Genomic DNA, 27,882 nt, shown 5'->3' with positions numbered 1-27,882 from the left:
AAAGACATTATGTACCCCTCAAACTCTGGCGGCAATGCCAATTTATAAGTCAATTCTCCAATTCTTCGCAAGATTTCAAATGGCCCTATGAATTTTAGACTTAGTTTTCTTTTTACTCCAAATTGTTTCACGCCCTTCATTGGAGAAACTTTAAGAAAACTTTATGACCGACTTCAAATTCTAACTTCCTCCTGCGGTTGTCATTGTAGCTCTTCTGACGATCTTGAGCTCTCTTCATTAAACCCTGATTGACTTTTACCCGATCCACTATTTCTAGAATCAAATCCGGTCCTGTAGGAATATTGATGTCTAAGTATTCCCAACACAAAGGAGTTCTACACTTGCGCCCATACAAAGCTTTGAATGGTGCCATCCTGATACTCGAATAAAAACTATTATTGTAGGAGAATTCCACCAATGCTAATCTTGATTCCTAATTAGTTTCGAACTCCAGCACACAAGATCGCAACAAATCTTCTAAGGTTTGAATAGTTCTCTATGTCTGGCCATCAGTAGCCGGATGAAAAGCAGTACTCAAACTCAACTTTGTTCCAAAGGCTTCTTGTAATTCCTTCCAAAAATGTGATAAGAATTTAGAATCCCTATCAGAAATGATAGTTCTGGGCACCCCATGTAATTAGACCATTTCTCGAACATAGATTTCAGCTAACTATTTCACTGACCAAGTTGTTTTTACAGCAATAAATCGACTAGTCTTCGTCAATAGATCGACTATAACCCAAATGGAGTCATTACCTCTCCTTGACCTCGGTGAACCAACCACAAAATCCATTGAAATGGAATCCCACTTCTAATCAGGTATATCTAATGGTTGCGTCAACCCAGCTTCTTTCCTTCTCTCTGACTTGATCTTTTGACATACCAGACATCTTGACACAAATGCAGCTACATCTTTTTTTAACCCTTTCCACCAAAACAACTTTATGAATTCGCTAACCATCTTCTCGCGGCCCGGATGTCTTGAGTAAGAACTAGCATGAGCTTCGTGAAGAATTTCATTCCTTAATTCAGCATCCACGGGAACACATAGCCTTTTCTTGAACTTCAATCCTTGATTTTCATCATACTAAAATTCAGTGGTCGATCCCTCTCTAGCACGCAACATCAATTCTACCAAGTATAAATCTTCAAGCTGCTTCATAACAATTCTAATCAAACAAAGTAGGTCTCATAGATATCGCATTGATTGTTCCCTGAACTTCTTCTGAAGTCACCAATTCAATACCCATCTTCTGAAGTTCTAACCATAACTCTCTCGGCAAACTTCTCATGAAATTTAATCCGCTATGAGGTCTTCGACTTAAGGCATCTGCAACTTTATTCGCTTTACCAGGATGATAAAGGATCTCGGTTTCATAATCTTTAATGAGCTCAAGCCACCGTCTCTGTCTCATATTCAGTTCCTTCTGAGTGAATATGTATTTCAGACTCTTATGATATGTGAAAATCTCACAAGAAGTCCCAAATAGATAATGGCGCCATAGTTTTAGAGCAAATACTACAACAGCCAACTCTAAATCATGAACTGGGTAGTTTCTCTCAGGAATCTTCAATTGTCTAATTGCATAAGCTATTACCTTGCCTTCTGCATTAAAACACACCCTAAACCTTCCTTGGAGGCATCACAGAATATCTCAAACTCACTCTTGCTATCTGGTAGGGCCAACACTGGAGTGCTTGTCAACCGTTTCTTCAATTCCAAGAATGCCGCCTCACATTCAGAAGTCCACTCGAATTTCTTGTCTTTACACACCAGATGTGTGATTAGTTGAACTATACTGGCGAAGTTTCCTACGAACTTTCTGTAATAACTCGCTAGACCTATGAAACTTCGAACTTCATGTACAATTTTAGGTGCAGGACACTCTATGATAGCTTTCACCTTTCTGGATCAACAGAAATTCCTCCTTTCGAGACTACATGACCCAGGAATGAGACCTGATCAAGCCAAAACTCACATTTGCTGAACTTCGCATACAGTTTCTCTCTTTTGAGCAAGTTTAGTACTATCCTTAAGTGCTCTCCATGCTCCTTTTTGCTTCTCGAGTAGATAAGGATTTCGTCTATGAAGACAACCACAAACTTATCGAGATACTCCTTGAAACATCTCTGCATAAGGTCCATAAACGCCGCAGGTGCATTTGTTAACCCAAATGGCATAACGACAAACTCATAGTGACCATACTGAGTTCTAAATGCAGTCTTCTGAATACATGACTCAGCTATTCTCAATTGATGATACCCTGACCTAAGATCGATCTTGGAAAAGACCTTTAAACCTCTCATTTGATCAAAAAGATCATCAATGCGCAGTAAAGGATATTGGTTTTTTACTGTTACCTTATTCAATTCTCGGTAATCAATGCACAGTCTCATCGAACCATCTTTCTTCTTGACGAACAATACTAGAGCACCACATGGAGACACACTGGGTCTTATATACCCTTTCTCCAAAAGCTCATCTAATTGTTTCTTTAGCTCGGCCATTTTCGCAGGACCCATGCGATAAGGTACCTTAGAGATTGGTGTGACTCCAAACATCAGATCGATATGAAAATCGACCACATAAATCCTCAGAAAATACGTCAGTGTACTCTGAAACGATAGAGATACTCTACAAGTCTTGCTTTTCTCCTTCACTCTCTCCCAAAATATAACATAAATACCCAAGTTCCTCTGAATAACCCTCTTTTGAACTCTTACAAAGTGAAAACAACCTCTAACTTGGTTTAAGCTATCTACATTTGAAAATTACGCAACTTTCATCCACAAACTTCAAACTTACTGTTCTTCTTCGACAATCAACCTTAGCACTATAGGCTTTCAACCAATCCATACCCAAAATGACATCATATTCACCCTACTCAAACTCTACTAGATTCGCGATTAAAATTTGGGGAAAAATCTCAATAGGGCAGTTTTTATAGAGTTTATTACAAGAAAATTGGGAACCATTAGAGATCCTGATTTTTAAATTTATGCTTACAATACTAAGGGGAAATTTTAGTTTTTGAAGAAATTTATGTGAAATAAAAGAATAGTCGGCCCCTATATCGAATAAAACATAAGCTAATTAATTGCAAACTTTAAGGACACCAGAAATGACATTATCTTAAGGTTCACGTTCATCAGGAAACTCAGATTCACCCTCCATTGCGTACATTCGACCTACCACCCTTTGATTGTTATTAAACTTTCCTCCTTTATTCCCAAGTGGAATTTTATTTGGATTACCTCCCTTAGGACAGTCCCTAGTGATGTGACCTAGTTGACCACTAGTAAAACACAGCCTCTTACCCTGACAATCCTCTCCATAATGTTTTCGACTACACTTGGGACATACCCAGATTTCTTTCTTCTGTTGTCTGGTCAAGTCTTTACTCCAGGTTTGCTTACCACTAGGTTTCTGGTATTGAAATTTGGAGCTCTCAGTTTTTGGTTTCTTAGATGGGTACACTACTTGTTTTCCCCTCTCTCGGTTAAACCTATCTTTCTTTTCCTGTACACTCTCTTGTTCTAAGGCATTGTCAAATAAGTCTTGAAAGTCTCGATACTTCATAACATACTTCTGCAAGTTACGATTTTTCCCTTCGAAGAACCTCGAGGCTTTCATTCGATCATTTGCAATGAAATCGGGCGCAAACCTAGATAATTCCATAAATTTGGCCGAGTATTCTAGAACTGACATTTTCTCTTGCGATAGAGTGAGAAATTCACCCTCCTTTTTCCTTTAAAGGGAGATAGGATAAAATCTAGTCCTCAGTCTTACAAAAAATTAATTAGAGGAGTATATTTTTCAAGGTTCTTCTAAACTTTCAAGTAATAATTGCAAAATATAATTTTTTTGATTGTATATAAATTCATTGCAAGCTATTCTAATTTAATATTTCTAATTCCATAAAAAACATTTGTTTCTTGAATCTTCCTTCCCCCTTGTTGAATTTGTTTCTTGAAGCAGGCTCCTTATGTCTTATTCTTGTTCTTGAGTCTGATTACTTTTCGCTCCATCTAATTGATTTATTTGCCCACCAAAAAATCAAAAACATATTAGAGTAACAGTCAAATTTTTGATATACAATTGATACATATAGCCATATAGGATTATAATGAAAGTTACAAATTTACATGCACAAAAATTCACTATTCTTACATGGAAAATTTACATTTAATAATCCAATTTTTTTTGCAATTTTCCAACAATAATCCTATTTATTGATTATTTCGAGCTTATGAGGTTTTTGCTTTGGGTACACATAGATTACCTACTACCTATTGTGGCAAGTCATCATGGATTAAAAAAAAAGATAAATTCAAATTAAAAAAAATAAAAAACAAACCAAACCTATCCTCCTAACTGCCACCATCTCTCTCACTGAGCCACCACCCACCACCACTACCAATCCATTTCCTTAAAAGGCGTACAACCCCCCAGCTCCAAACCCTAACCTCACCACCTTCAACTCACCACCAATTAACCCTCATAATATTGAGCCACCTTTAACCCACCACCATTTCCACCTTTCAAGTCGAGCCACTTAAAACAACACCAATGGACCCAATGGAATAATCCCATTCTGCCAGAGAGGCAGGGGCAGAGCAAAGATTTTTGAGGCCGTATTTATTTTTGCGAATTTTTTCAAAATGAGGCCCTTCGTTTAATCAAAAGAAAAAAAATTTCCACTTGAAGAAAAATTGTTCAAGATAATATATTGTAACAATGTCAATCATCAACAAAGAATTAAAATCAAAATTAAATAAATAAAATACCTTTAATTGAAGATCTGATGTAATTTTCTCTTTGATAATTCAACTTTGGGGATCTAGAAATTGTAATTTGTAGATCTTAACAAATAATGGAGTTATAAAATAATTCAAATGTTTTAAAAAATGATTTCATGAAGAAATCAGTTATTAAATTGGAGACATGAATAAAATTCTCATTCATCTTAAATAAAAGTTGATTTATCAAAAAAAAATTGTTTTGTTAGATGGAGAAATTAATGGAGAAGTGGAAATGTTAGAGGGAAGAAGATGAAGGTGAGGCGTGAACATTGGTGATTGCAGAGTTCAGAAGGCAAACATTACATTTACCAAAAATAAAGTTGGAGTGTGATTTATTAGTGAGGCCAACCGTGATTGATTTGCATTACCAAAAATAAGGCTGGGTGTGATTTATTAGTGGGGTCCACCTAATTTATTTTCCAAAAACAAAATTTTTGTCTTTGGTAAGACTTGATCCCAAGTCTCATTATAAAACATATGAGTCTTCTACCAACTCTTCCAATTATATTTTGTTTTATTGATACCACTATTTAATATTTGAGGCCCCTTATTTTTGGGGGCCCTAGGCGGTCGCCTACCCGGAATGGGCTCAGAACCGGGCCTGCAGAGAAGAGCAAGAAATAGGATGTCATGTAGTTGGGGAATGGGGGTTTGCTGAGGTAGGGGGATGGGGTAGGTGTACCGGGTATGGTGTGGATTTCAGTGGTGATAATCGGGTAGGGGTGGGGTCGTGGGGAAAGGGTGGAGAGTGGTGGACAGTGGTGATGTAGGGTGGCAGTCGGGGAGGGTTTGACGGTGGTGATGGGGTTGGCAGAAGACATGGGCTAACAATGGTGATGAAGCCATAGACGTGGTGGTTTTTTTTTTATATATTTTATTTTTTAGTATTTTTATTTATAATTTGTATTTTCCTTTATTTTTAAAAGAACTAGCCTATAATTACAAGTTAACAATTGAGTAACAATAATCTTGATTAGTTACCAAAAAGTTGAGATTATTCATGATTAATTAATATGTGAGATTATTGTAAGAAAACAAGGAAAAAGTTGGATTATTATAGGTAATTTTTCCTTCTTAAATTTAATTTTTTTTCAATTTGATCAATCAACAATCTATTTTAAAATAAGTTATAATTGTCCAATAAACTATTTTACCGAACACCATTTCTATTTTATCAGTGAAATTGATATAAGCAAACCTAGTATAGTATAGCTGGCTTCATTCACGTTTTTGGATGGATTTTAAGTAATAGGTTGAGTTGGGTTAATTTCGATTTTTGAGTATCTGTAATTATAAAAATTAATTTGATTTTTATATATAAGTTAATCTGGTAAATTTTATACAACTCTATAATATTGGAGTATACTAATATCTATATTATTTTATGCTAATAAAATACAGAGATTTTTTCTAATGAAGTTTTAGCCAAAATATATAAAATAAATAATTTCATAAAGTTATTTTTAAACCTCAAGATCAACATGTATGAATGTGATGAATTGATAATCATTTACCTGCGCAAATGCATCCAATTTCTCCTTTGTGTAGAAATATTCGGTTTTTACCCACGTTAATCCTCGAGACAAGCTGCAAATGTAAAAGTAACGCATGAACAATGATTAATGAGTGTGAGGCTTGAGGCTTATTACATATGACTCCCTCCTATTTAGTCTAATGTCTAATTTGATATAGCATATTTGTCGATTGTCAATACATTATTTCTATCATTAATATCTTTACTCAATAAAATAAAGTCGATTTTATTTTATTAATCATACTACTAATTAAAAGAATTGGAAAATTCCATGTGGCATCCTCACAATGATTTGCCATATAGAATAATCAAATTAATTATTTGCCATATATATACACACACACACACACACACATATATATATATATATATATATATATATATATATATATATATATATATATATATATATATATATATATATATGAAAATTTACACCATAAATTATTTTCATTATCATCATTTTATGCCAACAATCAATATGGCTAATAAATAATACATTCATCGTGATTACTGATTAGACTTGTACAATGGGTGGGTAAAGGCCGAACATGGTTCACATAAAAATGGTTCGGTGCAGAAACAAAAAATGGCTTAAATAGATTAAGGACATGCCCTCTCGGCCCACACCAACCCTACCCGACATAAAAATGAGTCAAATTAAACTGCCAACAAATACCGCTAAAAGTATACTCCCTGTGTTTCATAAACAGGGTTAATTGTGAGGATCCTGATAGAGGATTAAAGTAAGAGTAACATTCACTATTGTGATCGGTTTGAAAATTGACGTATAATATAGTTAATACTAACCTCTCCTTGCTCCGATCTTGACAAGCACGCATGAGTTGAGCACTTGCAAGTGCAACGTACCCCGCACCAATCCTATATGATACGATTATATGTAAAAACTAGCATACTAGTAACATAATTATAATTAAATAATTGATAAAAATAAATAATTATAGAAAAAAGTTAAAATACAAATGTTTTTTATATGAGAAATATATATAATTTAAGACAAAAGCCTATGAATTATTATAACAAAATACTAAACTTATATAAAAATTGGAGCCACAAACTTTATGTTTATTTCTACTATTTTAATTACAGACTTTTACTTAATTTGGTATTATTTAATCAGTGTTTATATATATATATATATATATATATATATATATGAAGATAATCGTGTAGAAACACCTTAATTTGGTACAAACATACAAATTTAAATATGCACGAACAAGTGATCTTTTACAACGACATATCTTATGAGAAGGACGACACATATTTTAAAGTTAAAACTATTAAAGCAAAAATAGAGATGAATATTCAACTTTGGGGTGATATATATTTTCAGTGGCAATTTTGACTTAAAAAGCGAATATTATGGCCAATTGGAATAAATGCAAAATAGTAGTAGTAGTATACCTTAAGCTTCTCTCCTCCATGATTTGGGCATATTTGGCTAATTTACAATAATCAACATCATTAAACTCGCTGCATGGACATAATTTTTTGCTCAACTTATAAAATGAGTTTAAATATCAAGTACAAGTGAATAGAATTATATACAAGGGTTGCAATATAGTAAGGAAATTACTCACATATGATTTGTTGCATGAATTAAGAGTGCTTCCATATCTTTACAATAGCTTTGAATTTGCTCTACTATGACCTCTGTTTGTGTTTCAGCAGCTATTTCGCAAAACATGTGATTTATAACGCCCTGTACAATTAAAAGTAAAACAACCACGTCATCGTTTTGCTTCATAAATACTCCCTTAATCTTGATGAACGTTATTGGGATTGAGATTCTACCTAGGATCGTTAAGGAGTAGGCTCGAAATTGATAGAATCGGATCGTAGGATCATGATCCTACAAATATGCATTAATGTGCTTCGGATTATTAATTATCAATTATATTTGTTCTCTTTTTCAGTTTTGAGGTGTAAGTAAAAACTTATTTGACTTCATCTATTATATATATTTTGAAAAAAAATATTTTAATAATCATTTCTAAACTGCAAATAAAGAAAAACTTGAATTTAATAAAGGTAATTATGTAATTATTTTAATTATATATTTATACGTAAGTGAAATCTGTATCACATGAAAATATTTTAAGATTAAAATTATCCATGTAGGATTGGATCGTAGGATCGTAGAATCGTGTTATGATTCTACCCCCTAAATTCTTGAGGTAAGTAAGATCATACGATTTTACCACATTAATCTCTTACCTACAATACGGATCTGTCACATGTTTTTGGATCGTAAGATCGTAGAATTGTAGATTAGAATCGGAATTTTGAAAACTATGGTCTTGATAACAAAAAATATCATGATTACCATCAACTCAACATCCCGCTCGAAAACAGGGTCCGGGTGAAAGTATGGGACAATTCATATACGTATCCCCTCCAAATTAGAGAGAGGGTTAGAGGAATGTGGTTAATTTACCCTCAAAATAGTGAGAGCACTACATAAAGAGAAATAAAAGTGACATCGTTGCCTTAAGAGTAAAACTATCTGCAAATAATAACATTAGTCAAAACTAGAGTTGAAACAAAAAAAACACTTGCATTAGTTTTCTTGTTTTTATAAATCTATTACAAGATCATTGTATGAAACATACGGTAGAATTTATTTCTGGTATAAAAACTTTTGAAAAAAATATGATAAATTTGATGGAATAAGTATAGAAGCAATGATAGTTTACCTCTTCTAACAAGGATTGCAGATAATCTTGAAGCAAGTCTTGAATGATTAGTATTGCCATACATACATCCAATTGTGAGCTACAAAATCATCTTAAAAAATTGTGTCTAAAAATGATTTTATGTGTGTAAAAATGATTGTATGAGCAAAGCTAAAGAAATACATCATACAAGTTACAACAATAATGTAAAATGTGAATGAGATTGGTGAAATTTAGCTTTGGATTCACTATATATAAAGTTAATTTTATAACAAACTTGTTTTAAAATCTACCATAAATAAATAAGATCAAGTTTGATTTTCTTCAGTTTGTCACGAGGAGTAACACCATAAATAGTTAATGAAATATTATTTAAGTTATGGATGATTTGAAGCAATAAATGAGTTTTCGGTCCTTATTATACACCACATTTTATGATATTTTACATATTAAGGTTATTAACTTATGCGAGAAAATAGTATAGTTATTATGTGAGATCTTTTTTATTTGTCTCGTTGCATATTTTCATAATATCAATTTTTTATAATTTTAATTGTAAATAAATTACATACAATCCGATAAATGCATTGGATTGTGTAATAAGATGTTTGGGTGCAACTTGCAAGTGAAAAACGAAGGAAGTATACCTTCGTATAATTTTTCTTTTCAGTTTTAGTGAATAGAGTAATTTCGAACTATACTCTTTTGTCATATTCATTTTACATCATTTGAATCATAATATCTTATATTGTAATATAAAATAATATAAAATGAGTGAAATATAAGAGTAATTACTATTAGAAGATTGTTCCTCATAAATCATAAGTTTGCACACAAACCAAAAAAAAGGGAGAAAGTAGATATTCTAGTGAGATATTTCAGTGTGGCCATGCCTTTAAGTGGAGTAAACATGGATTTTATCATTGAAGAGAGAAATATAATGTGGGTTTTATTAGGATACTATAAGTGGGATCATATTTGAAATGAGTTATATGACAGATCATATGGGATTAACCAAATTGTTATTAAGTAACTTCCATGTAATTAAGTGAGGTTATAAAGGTCGAATTCATGCGATTTTACCGTTGAAAACAAAAAAATTATTTATTAATTAAAATTAACCCTTAATAATAAATATCAACTGTAACTTCATATAAATAAAAAATGAACACCATCATACTATAAGTCATAATATGGTTTTTTTTTTTTTTTTTTTTTTTTTTTTTAAATGTTATAAGTGCGAGATATAATACAAAGAGCTGGTTGGCCTAATTACTGTTGACTTATATAGTCCCTTAGTGGTAGAGACCTAATTTCAGTGAACTAAAGAATTACTCTATTTTCCTTCAGGAACCCAATTGCAAACTCCTGGCACATAATTTTTTCATGACAAACAAGACTTGTGCTTTCTCCCTACCAAACATCCTCTCACATAATTTCACTAAACATAATATGGAATTTTACCAGAAAAAATGGAGGGTATAATAACTCACATAATTCACTTTGACCAAACAAAAAATAAATAAATCTAAATATTAGATACACTTCAAAACAAATTGGTATAATCCCATAATTTATGTATTTATTTATATATAAGCATGACTAGCATTATATCAAATCACACAAATTAGAGTTAATAATTAGTTAAATACAAGAAATTTATAAACCAAAAAATGAAGGGAGTAATATTGCTCATAATTTCCCTTATACTTGCTTTAGGAATTGCAGAAGCAACCCTATCAACACCCAAACATAAGCCTATGAAAGTGAGGTGCAAAAACAAGTACACGCGTTGTTATAATAAACAAATGTACTGTCCATCTTCGTGTCCTCGCACTTGTTCAGTCGACTGTAACAAGTGCCAGGCCGTCTGTGGACCTGAAACACAAATTCCGCCACCACCACCAAAGGTTCAAAAGTCGAAGAAGGTGGAGTGCAAGGATAAAAGGTTTCGTGCTTGCTATAACAGGCCACTTTACTGTCCTGCTGCTTGTCCGAGTTCTTGTACTGTTGATTGTGCAACCTGTCAGCCTGTTTGTAGTGCACTGAATCCAAGTACTCGTCCTAAGCGTGTTAGATGTTTGAATAAGAATTACCCCGCGTGTTATTATAGAGAGTTTACTTGTCCTGCGGCTTGTCCTCAGACTTGTCAGGTTGATAGTGTTACTTGCAGCCCTGTTTGCGGTAAGTTCTTAACATTCACATTCTTGTTTGATTCATATACACCCTCTTGAAGATTGTAATTTTAATTTCTTTATGGTAGCATATGGTGAATAATATGTTCATGGGTTTTAATCATCACCTTAAGCTTTTAGTTGGGTTGATTACTCATAATGGGCGTGTTCGATCTACAAATTAAAACTTGACAAATTCTTGTATGAGACGGTCACCGTGAGACATGTCTCATACTTGGGTTAAATAGCCAATAATAGAAACTTTTAGCTTATGGACTTCTTGTTTTGAGGTGTTTCACCTTAAGACAGTCTAATACAAGACAACTGTTAAACTTTCCCTCCGCCCAAGGCTTGGCTTACAGAATTTTGCAAAGAACCAATCTGAATTTTTTGATCATATGCAGATTGCAACAAACCGGGAGCAGTGTGCCAGGATCCAAGATTCATAGGAGCAGATGGCATAACATTCTACTTCCACGGAGAAAAAGACCAAGATTTCTGTCTTGTTACAGACTCCAATCTCCACATAAACGCTCATTTGATAGGAAAACATGAATCCAACATGGGAAGAGACTTCACTTGGGTTCAATCCTTAGGCATCCTTTTCGACCACCATAAGCTTTACATCGGTGCACTCAAGACCTCCACATGGAACGATGCCATGGACCGTCTTTCCATCTCCCTCGACTACCAACCCATTCGCATACCAGAAATCGAGGGTGCCAGATGGAATGCAACGATTAGTGGACTAACCATTACAAGGTCAAGGGCTACGAATGCAGTGGTGGTTGAGGCGGAAGGTAATTTCAAGATCAAGGCCGCAGTGGTTCCAATAACAGAGAAAGAATCGATGATACACAAGTATGGTATTATCCCTGAACAGGATTGCTTTGCACATCTTGATTTGAGCTTCAAGTTTTACTCATTGAGTGATGATGTGAATGGTGTTTTAGGCCAAACTTATGCTAGTAATTATGTGAGCCGGGTCAAAATGGGTGTAGTGAATCCTGTTCTTGGTGGGGAAAGGGAATTCCATTCCTCTGGATTGTTTGCTACTGATTGTGCTGTTGCTAACTTCAATGGGAATGGGAATCATTCAATAGGAATGGAGTTCGGTGATCTTAACTGTGCTTCTGGTACTAGTGGAAGGGGAGTTGTCTGCAAGCGTTGATTAATTAATTTACTTTAAAAATTAAGGTCATATATGTGATTGTTTGATGGGTTATATTTTGTTTTCACTTAATGGTTTGATAATCTTGTATGCTTTGTAAACCAATATGTAAAAGGCTAATACGCAAAAGAAATGTAATATAAGTTTGATATTTCATCAACGTACTTCCTCCTTTTTCAACTATTTTTGACACTATTCATCATTCAAGCTTATTTCATATATTGCGACTAATGTATAAGAAAAAATATGGTCAAGTGGGATCTTATTTGAATCAACTAATCGCATACTTTCATAATATTAAGTTTTTATAATTTTTAGATATGTATAGTTCAATATATAGAGGATCAAAAGCACACATTAAAATGCGTAAAAAGTCAAATGTAACAAGTGTAATGAAATGGAGGAAGTACAACCGAGACAAGACCCACTTTTCATTATATTATTTCCACTCTTAACTTGAAGAAATAAATCATACTAGTATTATAAGAAGGGAGAAATGAGAAAGAGGAGCTTAAGAAGATAAAGGTGGTGTTTGGCAAATCAGCTTATTGGTGAATACTTAGCTGATTGAACTAATTAGCTAATTGTTTGAGTCAAACAAGTCAAAATAATGTTTAGTAGAAAATCATGTTCAAGGAACTTATTTAACTCAACAGGCTGAAATTCCACACGCTAGAAACAACAACGTGTTCATTATCTTTAAGATGATTCAACATATTTATGGCAAATGGAGCAACTAAAAAACAAAGGAAGTATTATATGATAAAAAGTGTAATTTGATAATTTTTTGAAATGTTTTAGCATATCATTTATGTATTTACAAGTCTTTTTGTGTAGAATTGGGTATCATAATTCATACATACATGTTATTTATTTACAAATTCATTCATTTAAAAAAGAAGAAAAGAAAAAAACATTAGTCAATAATTTCACTGCGACTTCAGTGTAGACAAACACAAAGTTGTAAATCTGTCTAGTGTTCATTTATTTTATGTCACATACCATTTCTTTTGATGACGAATGCATGTATTCTTGAAAAATATGGGCTTGGATCTCTTTCCAACGTTCTCTTGGGCCTCTATATTGCTGATCAAAACAAGAATTTGATAGGATATATCACTACACAAACTCAAAAAAAAAAGTTCAAAATAAAATAGCTCTTTTAACCATGTACTCCTAAGTTTTACTAATTTTTCCAACTTTTTATTTTAGTTTATTTCAATAAATTTGCTTTATATTTATTTTTGAAAATAACAATTAATTTTACTTTATATATTTTTTTCCTATTTTAAAATTATTTATTACTTTAACCCACTATACTTACTTCTATAGTAACAATGCTGAAAGCAAATAGCGTAAAATAGTTAGAATGTAAGAGTAATTTACAAGAAAATAACGTAAGGACTTCATATTATTTAGTGAAGAGAGAAGGTTGCATATATTTATCAAGATAAAGTTGCGTATATTGTACTACTTGCTCAATCTTCATTTTGCCAATAGGGGAGGAGAATTAATCTTGTTATAGATGGCTAATAGAATAGAATATTATAAGTATTCTTGTGTAGATTATTATCTTGTAGTATATTAAATGATTGTGTAAATATTATGCAATATTTTTTGCGTAAATATCAATGGAATGTTTTTTTTTTATTCAAAGGTAGGTTAGAGAATAATTACAGACAAGAAAAAGAGAAAATTAATCTTTATTGTGAGTGGTGAGAATCGCATTAAAAAAACCTTCATCTACTAGAATAACCCAAAATTATTTATAGGCGACCAGAGTTAAACGCTAATCACAATGAGAGAATGAGGCTATGAGAGTAAGTCGCAAGGAGTTGTAAATCATGTGAATGAGAGTAAGTCAACTTAGAATTCTCTTTAGTTATGAACTTTTCATGTTGTGGGAATTGAGATGCGTAAAGAGGTGTTTAAAATAAATTCAAAATTTAACCGATTTTATAACCGAATCTGATTTGATCCGATTTCAAAAATGATTTACAATCATGTAAAATACCATATAGACATAAAGCCCAATTTCAAACCGACAGATTCATATCACCCGAAATCAACCCAAATTGACCGATAAACTTATTAAGCAAAAGAAAATTAGTTTGACAAATAAAGCAAAAGTAAGTAGTCAATACCTAACTTCAACCTCATAGATTGGAATATTACGTTTCTCTATGAATTTATTAACGTCTTGAATCTCGGTTCGAGAATGTTTGCAAGGTTCAACAGTTAAGCATCTTAGTTTCGGAGTAGACATAGTTCCACATGAAAAAGTGTCATCTTAGGACAATCTTGAATCTTTATTTCTTCCAAAGAAGGAAATACAAGATTTGTTGATGAGATAAATCTCTTCATTTTAAGGCAACGATCAAGGCTGACTTTCTGAAGTTTTGGAAAGATTTCATGACTAGTATAATCAGCTCCGAACTCACTAGAAAAGACTTCCTTCATCAATGGACAATCAATAATGTCTAATTTATTTAATGCTTCGAGAGAAACAGCCATAGAGAGTGGGCCTAGACTCTGTAGTTTGTTAAAGCATGGATAGATACTTCTGTCAAATTCTTCCATGTCCTTAAATATTTGTTATCACTGAATGAGGTATCCCAAAGATTCACGATTTGACCGCATTTCTTCACACGTAATGTCTTTAGTGAGGGAAATGTCATCTGCAAAATTGTTAACAAGAAAAGTGAGATGGAAGTGTAATAAAACACAAATTCTTGTGAGAGATAGGTCTTTTTGTGAGACCATTTCTAATTGTGTCGGCCCAGTATATATTTTTTAAAATATTGTAAGTAGACATTAAGAATGATGTAACATTTAAGATGTTGAAAGTAGATTTAAGGATACGATAAGTAATCATTAAAGATAATGTAAGTAGGTATTAAAAATATGGTAAGTAGGTATTAATCTTTGATGGACTAGGCTTGAAATATGTCTCTCAAAGAGACGGTCTCTCAAGAGACTAGCTGGTAATAAAAAACATAAGTCCACTTGGTTAACGGCACTAATTAGTGGTAATGAAAATGATTTATAGTGTAAATATTAATAGTATGTATCATGTCATTCCCATGGTAATGAAAGTTCAATCATAAAAAAGATTTTTTTCACAATTTTCTATTACCACCTAATACTATATGTTCAAATGGTAATGCATTGAAATAAATTTTGTAAAAAAAATGAGATTGTTGAGGGAAAATATGCACGTCCATTAAATTTGTCAAAGGATATTTCTACTAAATTCACACTAATTTTATCATTATCATTCCCACCATTTAGTACCACATGTTCAAATGGTAATGCATAGGAATAAATTATGTGAATAAAATGAGATTGTTGAAGGAGAATATGCATTCCCATTAAATTTGTCAAAAAGGATATTTCTACCAAATTTACACTAATTTTATCATTATCATTTCAACATTTAGTACCACATGTTCAAATGGTAATGCATAACAATGAATTATGTGAAGAAAATGAGATTGTTGAAGGAGAATATGCACGTCCATTAAATTTGTCAAAGGATATTTCTATCAAATTTACACTAATTTTTTCATTATTATTCTCACAATTTAGTACCAGTTACCAAACGGGTCGATACAAGTATATGATATACACAAATTTTTATGAGAGACTAACTTTAATTAGGCTGGCCTATTATATATTTTTTAAAATATTGTAAGTAGGCAATAAAAATGATATAGGTAGACACCTAAAGATATTGAAAGTAGGCATTGAGGATACGGAAATAAGCATTAAGCATAATGTAAGTAGGCATTACGAATACGATAAGTAGACATTAATCTTGTATGGGTTGGACTTGAGATACGTCTTTCAAAGAGACGGTCTCTCAAAGAGACGGTCTCTCAAGAGACTAGTTGCATGATATATATTACCTTTTTATTGAATAGAGCCGGAAAGTGTAATGGTAGATCAGAGCTGGTTGATTCAGTTGAAGACAGACTACCCAATTTATCAAGTTTCCTTAGGTACAAGGTACGTAAGGAAGGAAGCTCATCTTGGAAATCTTGACCATGGTCTTTAAAAATGTAGTTCATTTTAGAGCACTTGACTACTTTAAGTTCATTCAAATGAGGTGCCTTGATAGGTATAGCTGCAAAACCCTCCAAATCATGGCAACCTTGAATTTCCAAATATTGCAGACTTTGGAAATCAGCTTCTCCTCTATGATATCCAGGCAAAGAGATGATCTTTCTAGATTTCAGCAATTGCTTTATGTCTTGTATGAAGTGTGATTGTCCCTGCATTCCTTCTAAACTTAAACATTCAGTATTTAAAAGCAAAGTATTCAAGAATTTGTATTTAGCTTGTGATCCTTCATTAATGGATCCAAATCTTAATACCCGAGAGAATCCTTTAGCTGATTTTGACACAGGAGGTTCAGCATCTTTACCAATAAATATGTAAAAATGATTCAGATTTTTAACAAATTTGTCACTATTTGGTAACTGGTTCAGATTTGGGATTTTTATCTCTAGCACATTTAGCTCATTCAAACTATTCAACTCGTCAATGCTTGCATAATCGCTTGCAATGCTGCTTATCTCCGGCATCAATAACTGGGACAAACCACTTTTTCTCGAGCTCGAGGGAGTATCATTAACGGAGCAATCAGCCCAATCTTTTTGGCTACTAATATCATACGCATAAAAACCCTCCAATAAAGGAAGTTTACTCAAGACATTTGCAGGGATTATTCCATCATCATGTATCTCACATTTTGTTAAATCCAACACTCGAAGCCTTTGCAACTTCCTCATCTCATTTTCGGGTATTTCATCCACACTCGATCCACGCAAACTTAGAATGATAAGTTTCTTCAACTTACCAATCCAACTAATATCTCCTAGAAGTTTACAGTCTTCCAAATGTAACGTGGTAAGATTAGTCAATGTTCCTATGGACGTCGGTGATTTCTGTTGAAAGTTCATTCCTTTTAGAACCAAAACCTTTAGTGTTGTCATCCCTTGAAAGAATTTATCACTAAATTCATCTTTGGGTTTACTATTATCCAATATCAACATTTCAAGATTGTTGAACTTATGTTCACTAATGCAAGAATGATTATGATTAGACGCCAAAGATATCGTAGTGTACGACTCTTCCCGAATATTCTCATCCAATTGAACCCATCGAGAAATGTCTTTCAACATATATTTGCCCTTACCTGAAACAACAAGGTCCAATTGGTAGTAATGGAAAATGAAAATTATTCCTCAAGTTTATAAAGTGGTATTACTTTCAACTCTTTCGCCGAGAAGGAGCAGTTCACATTACAAACCTATTGGGATAAATTTCCAATTAATAACCCCTTTTAACTAGTTTTTTTTTTTTTATTTTTTTTTATTTTTTTTTTTTAAATTCTTTATAAAATGCCTAATTATGAAGGTCCAACAACAACCATATAATTTATGAAATGGATCTAGGCAATCGAACCAAAGAGGAGAAGGGGTAACTCACATACAAACTTAAAGAAGGTTTGCTATTAAAACCTATAGGTAGTAGTAAGAGTTACTCCTTAAATTTATATAGTGGTATACTCTATTTTTCTTCGATGTGGGAAAATTTACATGTGGATAATAATAGACAATTCAACACAATACCATTTAAATGGTTAGGGTGAGATTTGGAGGGTCTGATGTACGCAACTTTAGTCTTGATCATAATAAAACTAACAAAGATATTTTCAATTGACCTTAATTGGTAGATAACATCATATTATACTTCACAAGAGCACATAATTTAATGAACCATTTTATATTATGAATATTAATACAAGTATTATTAATTTATTATGCATGGTCAGATATACTACTTTGTCTAACCTATTTTGTTCTATTTTCTTTTTATACGTTAGAGTTTTTAGATGAAAAGTACCACAAGTACATTCAAGTAGGTCAATAATTCTATAAAATGATTAGGAGGGTGTTTAATGGCTAATATTTGTGTTGAATTTTTTGTTGGCTTATGTTTTTTTAGCTTGTTATGGTTAAAAAGCTAAAAATAATATTTAACAAATAACTTTTAAGCTAAAATGAAATAGGTTCTCCGGTTGGCCTTTTTTATAAACTTTATTTGGTTTTTTGACCCACTTTTCTTTAATAAACACCCCAAAACCTCAGCAAACATCTCCACTTAAAGCCTACAAAACATCCAAAACTTTTGGCTTGTCAAACAAGATATCAACAACCCACAATCAACTATCATTTACCAAAACACCCCTATGCATTCCAGAAGAGGAAAGAATAAATCAATAAAATTGTATTGTTAATGCAAATTATTATAAGAAAAAAGTCATAGAAGAGTACGTACCTTGTTTATGAAGATCACTGATAATATTATCCCGAGTAAAACGAGGAACTATAACATGACCAAGACCTCCAGTCCAATTATTTTCATCTTCATCTTCTTCTAGCGAATACGAGGAAATCAAACGTTGAACCCATCCTTCAGCTAGAGACATTGCCTGACTAAGGTTGTTAACATCCTTAATCAAATCCAAACCGATAGCGTATCTCATCAAATCTAAGATTGGTACGCTTGACTCTTGAGGAAACACACAAGCAAGCGCAGAGAACTTTTCAATAGCTTCAGAATCTTTGCTTTCAACTGAAGCTTGGACACTCTTACGCGCAATTATCTCATGTGCATTCTGTTTACCTTTTAGTTCAGCTTCTAATTCTTTCCACTTTGTAATATCTACATTACCCAACACGTTAGCTAATGACATAATTGCGTTAGTTGAGCCTTTACAGTAATCCTTGATCAACTTTTTAGCAAGAGATATATAAGCATAAGTTGTTACTTGATCTCCCCAACCGCCCTTGCGTTTAAGATCATAAACCCTCTTCCAGAAACATGATTGGGCTTCTTCCAAACTCATTGGTTTCATTTCCACTGCATTTTTTTCCTTTACACCCATTAATCGACAAATATTTAGTGACGTGCTTACCACCAAATGCTTACAAAAGTCATTATCACCAGTTCCTAAACTGTTTAAATCTAGTTTTTCGCATACATTAAGTATAATCAACAGTTTTTCCCTTTTCAATCTTATCTGTGATTCCAAATTTTTTGCTCGATTTTTCATGTCCACATCTTTCCAATCCACAGCTTCAATTGTTTTTGCTATCTTATCTTGGATGTCCTTTATATTTGGGTTACTTGTAACAGTAACTCTCACTGTTTTGTTGAATGTATTCATCACTCGAGGATCTCGCCTTAAATCTCTTATAACTTCAGTTTTACCTACAAGATATGGAGAAAATAATTAACGAAATTCACTTTCACAACACTACATTACATTACTCCAACGTTATTAAGTAGCTTCCACCTAAAGGAAATTTAGAGGGCTGAATGTACGCAACCTTATAGTGAAAACACTAACAAAGACACTGTTCACTAAATGGCTTTTCAGTCAAGTAAAAAACTGGCTAATAAGCCAAAATGAATAAAGCTGATTAATATCTTGATTTTACTAAATATCTCTCTAAATACTTGGCTAGTTTAGCTAGTTTAAAACATTGTTCACTAATTTAGCTAGTTTAAGACAGTCAATACTTTTTGCTAATCAAATAAAACAACTAAAAAGCGACCAACTAACATAAAACAATCATTTACCAACCACCTCCTGTATCTTATTTTATAAAATGCTTTTATATCTTGTCTGAATCTTTACTCACCTCTAAAATAGCACGAATGCTCTTTATATTTATGCAATCACATAAAATGAATGACATAAACACCACACCATTTCTCTTTGTCCCTAACGGCCCGTTTGGTCAACGATATTAATTGATGGTAATGGAAATGATTTATAATGGAAATTTTCATGATATGTGTCATGTTATTTCCATAGTAATGAAAATTTGATCATAAAGAAATTTTTTGTTCACAATTTTCCATTATCACATATACCATATGTTCAAATGGTAATGCAATGGAATGAATTTTGTGAAGAAAATAAGAATGTTAAAGAAAGAATAAGCATGACCATTAACTTTGTCAAGAGATTTACCAAAATTACACTAATTTTTCCAATACCATTCTCACCTTTTAGTACCGATTATCAAATGGGTTGCAAAAGATTCTACACGTCTGGTATCACAACTTAATTTACACCCTTTGCCCCTTAACAACAGCCTACAAATGGTGGTGGCAACCGTACTATCGTCACTTCTTTCTTGGAGGTAGTGGACAACAACAATGGTGATTATGGAAGCTCTTGACCCAGCTAATTCAACACCACTCCTTGAGATCATACTTCAACATAGTTCAGCCAATTATCGACACTAATTATTTTTCACTGGTGGCACAATAATACTAAGCTCGTCGACTATCCCATTTCCCACGATAGGTCTAGATCCTCTTCATAGGCAAGTTTAGTAGGCCTTATTGGCCCAACTTCTTGTGAACCACCCATGTCGCATCACACACATTATGTTTCTTCATCTTTTGACCCATCGTTACTCCTACAGAGTTTGTAATATCTTTCGCTCCTCAAGACAACAAGTGGTATGTGGACTTAGGTGCTACCTCTAATATCTCACTTAGAGTTAACCTTTTTCATCATTTTAATTTGAGCACTAATATTCATTTTTTTTGTTAGAAAGGGTCATTGCATTCCAACAAAAAGTTAAATAGACACTTCTCTTCCTCACTTTACTATTCGTGATGTTCTTTTGCACACCTTAAATCGTTAAAAATCTTGAATATGTGCATAATTTTATATGTGATAATATTGCATCCTGATCTAAAAGGCCTTTGCATGAAAAATTTTATTAGATGTAATAGGCTAAAAGCTCATACCTTATCAGGTTATCACCATATCACATGTCACCTCTCTAGTAGCCTTATCTAACTCATAACTAGGCACAAACAACTAAGACATGCAAAAAAAATTCATTTCTTGACTTTCTAGACAACATATTAAATACTTTTAGAGTGACCATAGTCGTAAAATTTGCTATTAGCCCATTCAAGCAACTCTATCCTGACAGTGGTTTAGTCTTTCGTTTCTCATGCTTTTACACTTCCTCTCAAAATTGTAAAAGATGAACGTATATTTGGACTTTTAACACTGTCAAACATGTTATACTTTTATGCCTCACCCCTTTTCATTTTGTCATCTTACTCTTGAGACATCTACCTATCTCCTCGACATTCTCCCTAAACTCTACCAAAATTAACCATTACACATACTTATTTTGATGCAACCCCATGTCATATTATCTGTAAGTTTTTGAGTATTTGTGCTATCTCAATACAATCTACAATGCTCTCCATAAATTGGCTCCTTGTTTAATTTCTTGTATTTTTCTTAAGGATATCCACCCATGATCCAACTATAGAGAGCACAGGTGCATTGACCTCAAACCAACCAAATGATATTGCTTTCATGTTATCTTTAGTGAAAGTATGTTTAAACTAGGTACAAAAATATTCATCGATATACCATGGCTAATATTGATTTTTAAGGCTTTTATTCCTTTTCCACTCTTAACCCAATACCTACTTAAGCTGAGAAAATGACTTTCCCATCTATAACTGACATTATCGACCACCTACATCTAGCTCCATAGGTGCACAGACTGCCTCACTTATGCTTTTGGCAAGCTCTTCATCCTCTCAGCCTGCATCTCTACCATTACACTCTTGCTTATAACTTACATTACAATCTCTAGATGTACACAAATCAACAAGTAGCTCCACATCCACTTATACTATACCCCCAACAACCAATTATAAGGTGTCACCGTCCATTCCTACAGGTTCCCCATCTCTTCACCCCTTCATCCTATCACAATTCCAACATCATATCTTAAAACCAAATGCTATATACCACTTTTTTAATCTAATTATTATTAGAAGATTTCAATAGGGAGGGTCGGGATGTGGTGGTGCATTTTGTTAAAAAGTCAGGTCAGGTCAGCTCAGGTCGACATGCAATTTGACCCGCCCAGCGACAACCCATTTATTTATTTTAACATTTTATTTTTCTGGATGAGTAGCTTACCGTTTGTTGTTGTTAAGCCAACCTACTCCACCATATTTCTCAAATGCGCATCTCTAAACTAAGTGGAAGTTAACAAGAATCTAAACTCTCACTGCTCTGTTGTTAGACCAATAAATTTCATATGAACCAGCTTGGAAACAAATTAAAAAATTCATATATAAAAAATCATAATGCTTAATATTCACCAATATATGTCAGAAAATAAAATGTTCCATCATTCAAATTCACATATCAAAGACTAGCACATTATACTTTGTCAGTATGCAAATTTAAAATTATAGAGCAATGCTTCTTTTACCGAAATTTCATTACAAGAGACTATCAATATGAATGACAATTTTAATGCCAAAAAGCAATAAAATCCTAGAAATGGACGCAAAAGATTAAATTTCATTAGAGGAAAACATGAAGAATTTCATCCTGATTGTATATCACCGGAATACAGAGGTAAAGGAAGACGCTTACCAGAGGCGATGATTGCGAAATCCCCAAAATCCAGGTTTTATGAGAGTAGAGATGGATGGCAGAGAATTTGTTTAAGTTAAAGTGAATAAAACAGACGGTGTGAAAATTTCGATAATTTACTTTGAATTTCCATAATTTAAATATGGCTTGGGTTTGTTAATTTTTTCTTGAGGGTCTTTTTACAGGCTAGAACCGGGGAGTCAACGTAGTAATAAATGAGTTTGGTATTATTTTCGGGTTAGCTATTTCGGGTCGATTTAAAATTAGGCTTTGTATCAACATTGATTTTTATGTTATTTTAAATTTATTTTAAAGTCTGGTTAAATCAAGTTCGATTCTAAAAGTGGGTAAATATCAAATTATCGGATTTGTTTAAAGCACTACTTAGGAGTATAATATTTGTGGCCGACCACCAACGTAAGTCTTGATTCTTAATGTGTTGCATAAAAGAAATATCGTGCAAGGAGTAATAAAGAAATATCATGTAATTCAACTAGTTATTAAATGACTTGACCCAATAGAATTCCTAACCTAGTAAATGTATCTTAAAGTTGAATTATTAAAAATTAGTATTATTTATCAACTATATTTTAAAGTTTAGTCGTTTTACAATAAATAGTCTCAATTTTTTTTTTCAAATAACAGCATTCAAATTACCAAATACGACATTGATACAATCACTTTACTAGATAACCTGCTAAATGACTGTTTACCAAGATAAATAACCTTTAACTTTCAATTAAATTCATTAATCTAACCTAATTTATCCAATTAACTCGATTAAACTCTACTTCTCAAATCTCTCTCTGCCCCACCACAACACCACCATTTCCCCACCCCCAACACCAAAATGCTTAATTAAATTGAATTGTTAAGTCACTAGCTTTTCGCATTCTATTGAGTTTTGCTCTAACTTAGGATCCATTAATCAATAACTATTATTTTTTTAGTTTTTATTTTTGGGGTCAACTCATAAATTGAAGGTCACAATTTCATCATAAGATCATCTCAATTAAAAATTAGGGTGGCACAAATTCTTATATGAGACAGTCTCACAGTGAGACATGCTTCATATTTGAGTTAATTAAATAGCTTAAAATAAAAACTTTAACTTATAAGCTTTTTATTTTAAGGTCATCTAACCGTAATACGGTCTCATACAAAACTAACACTTAGGGTAAAAGTATTTTAGAGAAAAATAGTTACCACTTACCAGATCCTTTCGGTCCATATAGCCCAACAGAATTCACTTGATGATCAAGTAACAAATCCACAAGCTCCTCCAATATATTCTTTTTAGATATCCAACCAAATGACATCAATTCTGAAATTTTTTGTCCAACCTTTTCACCCGACACAACTCTAGTGAGTCGATCATTATTTGGAACTTCGTTTTGTAATTCTCGGATCTTTCTAAGCTTCTCATAAGCTATTTTTCCACATTTATATCGGTAACACAAATTCCCATTACAAAACCCACAAAAACATTTATCTTTCTCTTCATTTATTTCATCATTTATAGTTGTAATTTTCTTGAGTTCATCATCTTCAATCAATAATTCATTCACCTTTCTAAGCCAGTCTTCAGCATCAGCTGTGATTTCTTCTCCATCTTCTACACCCTTATTCTCCACTTCTTGGATTAATTCCTCCTTCCTCTTTTCCAATGTTTCCAAAGCATCTTTGACTTCTTTACTTTTCTTTTTATATGTAGTTATGAACTTATAACCATTTATTGTGTAATCCATGGCTGCGTTTCCAACTCTATTTAGAATTGATCCCGCTAAATCTTTAGCTATGTTTTCCATTTAATGCCTAAGAACAACAAAGTAAATATGGTTAAGAAATCTCCCAAGTAAGATAATATACTTTCTCTGATTTTGGGTGTCAAGCAACCAACTCAACCAAAAACTTAAGTTGATGGTTAGAGGTTTCATAATATGTTATATACTCTAACACGCCCTCTCACACGAGGAGCCATTTTTATTAGAAGTGTGGATGCAACACATGTCTTTCTCATATCTGGCGCTAAATATCCACTTTAAATGAGGGGTGGTTGAGATTAGATATTGTGACCTTTTGTCACGAAGACTTCTAATACCTAATAAGAATCAACTCAACTAAAAGCTTAAATTAATGGTTGAGGCTCCAAGGTATATTATATACTCTAACATGAGGTGATGTTGTTAGAGTACATATCCTGAGGTCTCAACTATTAACTTTAACTTTTAGTTGAGTTGATTTCATAACGGACATATATAAGGAATATCAAGTGAAAGTACTTTATAAATTGGTAAAAACATACAAATGAACTTGAAAATTTCAAGTGTGATATATTCATGTTCATGTGTAATTTATTTTGAAGCCAAAACACACGCTTACTCCTGTAAGAAGATATGTCACACCTACACCTAGGAAAATTTTATTCAACCCAAAATTGATTTGAAATCCGACTAAAAAAACTGGGTTGAAATCCAAAAATTTTAACCCCGAACTCGGGAAACCCGTTAAAAAACGGGTTGGTCGGGTCAAGGTTCGGGTGGAGCCGTTAGGTTGTGCAATATATTGTTAAAAAAAGGGGTAAAATTTCTCCGTTTGGGCACACAAACAGAAAAAAACTAATGTTTCTTTATATAACATGTTGTTTACTTTTGTACTCTTAATATTTAAATTATTGTATTGTTTTGGTCATTTGAATATATTTTTTCTAGTATGAGGCATTTCATATTTATTAAAGTTTCTTTATGTTGAATTATTATTGTTTGATCATCTAAAAATTGTGTTGCTATTTTATGGTGATTTGGCTAAGTGCTATCGTAAATAATTTTAAAAAAAATTATCAATTTTTAAATTCGATGATATAATAAGAAATCCCACAAAATTTTAGTTAAAATAAAATGGTAACACGTTGGGTCAATCCGATCCAGGTCGAAACACGGAGGGAGCAGATCTGACACTATTCTGACCTGAAATTATCCCGACCTGAAAATGACCCGAATAAAACTATTCCGATCCAAAACCTAACCAATCAACCATTTTCCCAAATTTAGTCACACCCGGAATGATATATGTCACTCCCAGAACTGTTTGGCCTTTGTACCGACCTTTCCATATTTATTTGATCCTTCCTTATATATAAATATAAAATAAGTTAAAGGAGAATTTTTGCACAAAAGGAAGTAATCAAGCAATAAGCAGACATTTAAGATATTAAAAGTAGGCATTAAAAATACGGTAAGTAAGCAATATAATAAGGATGATGTAAGTAGGCATTAAGAATACAGTAAATAGACATTTATCTTTAATAAATTAGATTTAAGATAAATCTCTAAAAAAGACAGTCTCTCAAAAGACTAATTGATCGAGCAATGCACAAAATTAAGCTACAAAAAGTCCATGAATTGATAACAATAAAATAAAAAAACTGCATGCATGTGATGAGATAAGTGCATACCTATACATAACCAAAGGGCTCTTAATGCTTGATGTTATACCAAAATAGAGAAAATAATATTTACAACCCTCAACTTATGATCTTTTAAGGGTGGAATCATTTAATTTATAGTATCATCCAAGGACAAGGATGAGAATCATTATAATAAAAGGATCTATTTTCTCTTTTGATCACAAGAAAATGTAAACAAGTTTAGAATAATTCATGGAATTGATTATTTAATTGATCTTCACGGCATTTTGATGTTCTCAAACTCAAATGTTCGGATTATGCTGTATGGAACGATTTTAAAATGTGAGAGATGATCTTGTGGGTCTAAAACTCTAGCTCTACGGCCTCAATTGGATTAATCTAAATTGTTTTAAAAAATTGCTTTCTGAATAAGTATTAATTTCAATTTAATTTTTTTTTTATGTTTTTTAATAATGTGCTGCTTGTATGGATTTGTTTCTCGGTAAGACAGTCTCATACAAGACTTGCTGTAATATAATTTATATTGATGGAATTAAATACAAACTAAAAGTTCCTAAGACATTTTTACATTGCTCTCAAATTTACTTTGTTTAAACTTATAAATTAAGAATAAAATACAAACTAAAAATGATTGCGGTGAATAGTGCCAAAAAACAAATAAGACATTTTTTTGAAAATTGGAAAATTTTATAAATAAAACAAAATCCCTAATAAGAGACCAAAAACATTAAAAAGACATTTAATGCGCCTATTCGGCATAAAGTACCTTGTAAGGAAAAAGTCATTGAGAAAACAAAAGATGTAAAGCGCTCTTTAAGGAATAGTGGACAAGCCACTGTACACACCTCGCCATACCAAAAGGTATGATACAAAACACCAAGACCAAAAAGGTCATATACCTGAAAGTAGAGCTGTTCATGGGTGGACTTGGGCAAGTAGCGAACCGAGTAGTATCTAAAAATTCTACCCACGGGCTCAAATATTCAAAAGCCCGCCCACATTTGCGGACATATTTTTTTGTCGCTACCCGCCCATTTTTAAAGCGGGCGGGACCCGCGGGTAGGCGGGTATTTCTTATATAAAAATTAAAAATATAAATCATATTATAAAATTAAGTTTTAATAACAATTAAAATACAATACATCGTCTAAAATACTCTAAATATAAAGTCTCAAAATACTCAACTTATATGAATTTTGAATATAGGCGGTGGAGTCGGCTACTTGTTTGAACTTTGATAGTCAACTGCTTGAGTTCATTGAGGATTAAAAATATTGAATCTAGACAGTAGAATTAAAAATTTTAAAGTCTAAAAGAAGCAAACTCTAAGGCTAATATAAGAGTAATAAACTAAAGTTGAATATGGGTCATATAGTAGTACTTGTTTAAAAATTAATAGAATTAATTATTTAATAAAAACTCCTATCAATAAGCCCAGCAAGATGGGCCTACCATAAAATCTAGAACTTAACCCCAGGAACCCTAACTCTAACCCTAGAACTATTACATGATTCAATAGGAGGGAGTGTTAAATTAAAATATAGATTGTTAGATATTACTT

The 27,882-nt window shown here is 32.6% G+C and overlaps 2 protein-coding genes across 2 annotated transcripts; one reads left to right on the top strand and one right to left on the bottom strand.

The window, feature by feature from the left end:
* Positions 1-10,662: 10,662 nt before the first annotated feature.
* Positions 10,663-12,510, top strand: LOC130812611 (uncharacterized). The gene is made up of 2 exons (XM_057678138.1): positions 10,663-11,220; positions 11,615-12,510. Exons 1-2 carry the CDS (start codon positions 10,710-10,712, stop codon positions 12,379-12,381), a joined length of 1,278 nt encoding a protein of 425 aa, XP_057534121.1. The 5' UTR covers positions 10,663-10,709; the 3' UTR covers positions 12,382-12,510.
* Positions 12,511-13,141: 631 nt separating this feature from the next.
* Positions 13,142-26,424, bottom strand: LOC130812610 (probable disease resistance protein At5g63020). Its single transcript, XM_057678137.1, has 6 exons — positions 26,349-26,424; positions 24,108-24,709; positions 18,727-19,662; positions 16,290-17,581; positions 14,526-15,059; positions 13,142-13,467 (listed from the first exon to the last, which is right to left on the bottom strand). Exons 2-5 carry the CDS (start codon positions 24,700-24,702, stop codon positions 14,907-14,909), a joined length of 2,976 nt encoding a protein of 991 aa, XP_057534120.1. The 5' UTR covers positions 24,703-24,709; positions 26,349-26,424; the 3' UTR covers positions 13,142-13,467; positions 14,526-14,906.
* Between the last annotated feature and the right edge of the window lie 1,458 nt (positions 26,425-27,882).

The sequence above is a fragment of the Amaranthus tricolor genome, chromosome 5 (genome assembly GCF_026212465.1).
Source record: "Amaranthus tricolor cultivar Red isolate AtriRed21 chromosome 5, ASM2621246v1, whole genome shotgun sequence".
NCBI lineage: Eukaryota > Viridiplantae > Streptophyta > Magnoliopsida > Caryophyllales > Amaranthaceae > Amaranthus > Amaranthus tricolor.
The sequence above is the reverse complement of the archived record's forward strand: the minus strand, read 5'-3'. Positions and strand labels throughout refer to the sequence as shown.

What these genes read in the sequence shown, in the direction of transcription:
- LOC130812611 (XM_057678138.1), top strand. Translation starts at nt 10,710, where the DNA reads ATGAAGGGAGTAATATTGCTCATAATTTCCCTTATACTTGCTTTAGGA. An exon ending in TACTTGCAGCCCTGTTTGCG is followed by an intron (nt 11,221 to 11,614) that starts GTAAGTTCTTAA and finishes GATCATATGCAG; the next exon opens with ATTGCAACAAACCGGGAGCA.
- LOC130812610 (XM_057678137.1), bottom strand. Translation starts at nt 24,702, where the DNA reads ATGGAAAACATAGCTAAAGATTTAGCGGGATCAATTCTAAATAGAGTT. An exon ending in ATATGGACCGAAAGGATCTG is followed by an intron (nt 19,663 to 24,107) that starts GTAAGTGGTAAC and finishes CATATCTTGTAG; the next exon opens with GTAAAACTGAAGTTATAAGA. An exon ending in CAGTGATCTTCATAAACAAG is followed by an intron (nt 17,582 to 18,726) that starts GTACGTACTCTT and finishes TTGTTGTTTCAG; the next exon opens with GTAAGGGCAAATATATGTTG.